The 4,573-nt window shown below is 38.4% G+C and overlaps 1 protein-coding gene across 1 annotated transcript; it reads left to right on the plus strand.

The window, feature by feature from the left end:
- The first annotated feature begins 1,440 nt into the window (after positions 1 to 1,440).
- Positions 1,441 to 4,361, plus strand: LOC143418503 (uncharacterized). The gene is made up of 2 exons (XM_076883586.1): positions 1,441 to 2,325; positions 3,859 to 4,361. The coding sequence occupies exons 1-2, from the start codon at positions 1,489 to 1,491 to the stop codon at positions 4,183 to 4,185; spliced, it is 1,164 nt and encodes a 387-aa protein (XP_076739701.1). The 5' UTR covers positions 1,441 to 1,488; the 3' UTR covers positions 4,186 to 4,361.
- Positions 4,362 to 4,573: the final 212 nt, after the last annotated feature.

A 4,573-nucleotide genomic window follows, 5' to 3' on the forward strand; every position in this document is an offset into this window, starting at 1 on the left:
AAGCCTGAAAACGATCGCCCATAAAAAAAAAAGAGAAAAAAAAAAAACACGAGCAAACAGCAGTAGCTGATGTCCTGACTCGATTCTACGTTAGCATAGATCCCTCCAGAGTTTTGTGCACACGGTTTAGGTAAAAATTAAAAAGGTTGAGGTTTTACATTTAGTTCAGTATTACCTGTTGCCTGTGTCTTTGTCTTTTGGGAAAATACTTTACACAAGTAATGGCTCAAAGAGGATTCCTTTTTTTTTTTTTTTTTTTTTTTTTTTACTGTGCTGCAATTGTTTACTGGATTATTTGTGCCATTAATTAGTGTCAACTAATTTTTATTCGATCTCCGCACAGGATATGCTTGTGAAGATGGAATATGGGGGAGAGCAGAAGTGCGTTGAAGTTCCACAAAGGGATGAATGAAGGACATGCATATTGTATTGAAGAAATAAGTGATGAGAATGCTGTTATTTGCATTTACCAGCTCACCTATGTCAGACCTTTTGATAAACAAAATTCTAATGAAAGTGAGAACATGTACACTGTTACATCTTTCAGAAAATGTTTTGAAATTGTGGTGCGCAGTTCAGAATAAATGTTTTTCAAAAACCATTGCATCTTTTTAGTAAATGTTTATTTCCAAAAGAAATTTCTAGAAGTTCAGAACAGTAAAATTCCCGCTTTTTAGAATGAATTAGAAGATAACTCTTACGTAGTTAAACTAAAATACTCTTTGAGAGTTAATATATAAACTCTTAACACCAAGTGTTAAATTATCAACTCCAGACAGATTTGGTGTTTAACACTAAATCGGAGTTGACGTACCAACTCTCCAAAAAGAGTTAAATTAACACTCTCTGGTGTGGACCCATATAGACACTTTAATAGTGTTGAAATCAAATCCGACAGTGTTAATTTGGACATGCTGGATTTGCTGTGTATGATTCCAAAATAGAAAAGCTTGAGAGAACAGTAAAAAATAGTAGAGGTGTGGCCGTCAATGCGGTTAATTAATTTATTATTAACAATAATATAAAATTATGTACAAAAGGAATTACTAGCGTAAAAAAAAGTGGTTTTATTCATATATGTTTATTAGGGGTGCAACGATACACAAAATTCACGGTTCGGTTCGGTTCGATACTTTGGTGTCACGGTTCGATATTTTTTCGATACAAAAAAAATGTTCATGCCTTTTTAATTTGTCATTTATTAAAATTATAAATATATATTTTAACTCAAAAGTACAGTTTTTAAATTTAACCCTAACCCTTGTGCGTGTTTTTTATTTTGACAGCGAATGCGCACCTGCGGACCTACGGAGCCCCCCAGGGGACATGGGAGAAAAAAAAATTACGGAGGAAAAAAAAAAAAATTAGGGAGAAAAAAAAAATTAAGACGGACTTTTGCGAGATCTCGCAAAAGTATTGCGAGCGCTCGCAAAAGTCTGTACCATAGACCTCCAAATCAGCACTGAAACCTTAGAAACAACCACAGCGATGGAGGACACACACCCATTTGAGCGATTCATAGATTTTTACTTTGAGCTTGGACTAAACTATAAAGACATTAAAACTGTGCTTTGCATTAGACACAGTTTTCATATAAGCGAAAGACATCTGAAGAGAGTTCTTAGCGCAAGGGGACACACTCGCCACAAAGCGTACTCTGACCTGGCCGTCTTGGTTGAATTTATAGACAACCAATTGCAGTACTCTGGGCAGCTTCACGGATACCGATGGATGTACGCTAAATGCAGGGAACATGGACTACGCGTGAGGAAAGAGGATGTGCGCTTGGTTTTGAAGGAGCTGGATCCCCGAGGCGTCGCACTGAGGCAAGCAAGACGTTTCAGGCGGAGGAACTATTTTTCAAAAGGGCCGAATTTCATCTGGCACATGGACTCCTACGACAAACTGAAGCCATATGGCATCTGTATCAATGGTAGTATTGACGGTTTCTCGAGAAAAATAATCTGGCTTAATGCATACACAACAAATAGTAATCCGAAAGTGATCGGGGGGTATTACATAGAAGCGGTGCAGCGTTTAAAGGGCTGCCCTAGAGTTGTGAGGGGCGATCTTGGAACTGAAAATGGCCATGTTAGAGGCTTTCAGCGTTTCCTTGTGCCCGTGGCTCCTAACGACACCCCTGAGAGTTACTTGGAGGGAGCAAGTACCGCCAATCAAAGGATTGAATACTGGTGGCGTTTTCTTCGCAGCCAGTGTCTGGAGTTCTGGTTATCCTTATTTGCAGACATCAGAGACAACGGGTACTTTGATGGTGGGTTTCTGGACAAAAACCTCCTTCAGTTTTGTTGCATGGGACTCATCCAGGTGAGTTAATAAAATATGTTTTGTTGCGTGCCTGGATGCATGCGTGTGTGAGTGAGAGATAAAGGAAACTGAGGAAGTGAAACGTCTCCTGTACTCGTTTGTGGTGTTCCCATTATCACAAATGTGGAAGCCAACTGCTCAGCCTCTGTGTGGTGGTGGTGGTGGAGGACCCCCATCTTTTTTTTCGGGCCTCCACTTTTTTTCTAGTGGCCATAACGGGTCACATTTGAGCATACAGAGTAAGCAAATATGTACTTGTAATGTGCTCAGATAATTTTAATAAGTGCTTACAGAAAGACAATTAATGTAGCCTCTAACTGCAATTGATTTACATCGGACAAACAGACCAAGCACTATGGCTCATAATACAATTACACCTTACCTGTTTGGACTATATTTTTATATTTCATTTTTACTTGCTGCCAGGAACGTTTGGGGCCTGTTGGGTTGCACCTGCGCTCACATCACGTCACAAAATAAAATGTATAAAATAAAAAATAAAATATAATAAATAACGTGTTAAATGGGTGGAAATCCCTAGATCAATGTTTAAATTAACACTCACGCATTGACTCTGTCGGCTATGTTTTGCCATGCATGCTCCCTTTCTTTTGCAGCTGAGGCTGTGTTACTTTTTTTCTGCAAAATTTGCATGTTATCGGCATATGCTGCCATCAGAATTTCGGCCTCAAGCGCTGTAAAATGCATTGACCGCGCCTTCTTTCCCTCCGTCTCCATGGTGACTCGCTTAATCTGTGCTCCACTAATCAGGGCTTTATGTATCCTCGTGCGCGTGCTTAACTTGGGGTTAAAGCAACTCCGCGTTGATTGAACTAATTGTTATCAGCCTTTCTGAAACCGAATATTCCGAGTTGGACAGTTCGGGGTTACTCAACCCTGAGTATCGTTTTTCACTTCCTGAAATAGGGCCCTGTACCAGGTTTAGGGAATGGAGAGACTTGCAGGAAGAAAGAGACAAGACAGGGAGAAGCGGGTGAGAGGAGCAGGGAGTAAATGAAATCAAAAATTGTGTAAATACTATAATTTAGGTTTAAGCAATCGGCCGCCTTAAGGAAGAGCTCAACAACCAAGACTACAGTAACATCTATGTTGTTTATGTTGACATGGCATATGAAATTTTCTTATCTATAATATTAACTATTTACAATTTGGAATTATTTCGATTGGGATATCAAAATAACTTACAAATACAAAATACAATGATCAGTGACATAAAACAAATTGATTATTATGAGGTGAGTAGATGAGCCAAGCAGGTAGTAATAAGACTAATAGTACTAATGTAAGATATCACAGCATAACAGTAACCGTAGTTAGTGTGTGAAACACTTGTACAGATGACATTAGGTAAAGTACATGATTACAAAAATGCACATGATTGTTTAAAAATAATAAATTGCATAAATCTAATAAACCTTCCTCTCAGTGAGTGAGTTGTCTCATCGTGATTTGCGTATATGTATATACGTACATGCGATCGCATTTCTTAAATTTCTGTATTCTTTTTAACAGGATGAGCTGGATGACACTGCACAGGTTTGGAATACACACTCCATCAGGCCATCAGCAAACATCAATATCCCCAGTGGTCGACCTAATGTAATGTATACATTACCTGAGCTCTACGGGACAAGAGACTTCCTTTGCCCCACTGAAGAAGAACATGTTGAAATGTGTAAAACTGAGTGTGTTTTTCGACTGACCAAACCATGTGACCCCGATGTATATGAACTGTGCAATATCATCATGACTGAGTCCCATCTGACTCCACCAACAGACTCATATCAGGCTGTGAACTTGTACATGCATTTAAGAGAGAACATCATGGCATTAGTGTAAATTGCATACACTGCAGCAGAGAACATTACTCAAAATTGACCTGTGATATGTGCGAAAGCTAACTTCTGGATGTTAAACAGACTGTAAACTGTAAGCTTTCTAGTACACAGTCATTTATGAGAATATCTTATATAGAAATATTTATTGTTGTGTTCCAGGAGGGTCAGTGAACTAAAGTATAAAGGGGAGCCTCTGCCTGTTAATGATATTCTGAGTGTTCTTTAGCACAAAAACACTGTAATGTTCTGTCAAATGTTATCAAGTTCCATGTCTATGTGTATTACTTCGAATTACTTTAACTGTGTATTTGGCTTGATACATGGATCAAAACATAAGACACATCTTAATTTAATGTGTTAGGAGTTTTAATGTACAGTGTTTAATCAGA

This window comes from Maylandia zebra, linkage group LG4, assembly GCF_041146795.1.
Source record: "Maylandia zebra isolate NMK-2024a linkage group LG4, Mzebra_GT3a, whole genome shotgun sequence".
NCBI lineage: Eukaryota > Metazoa > Chordata > Actinopteri > Cichliformes > Cichlidae > Maylandia > Maylandia zebra.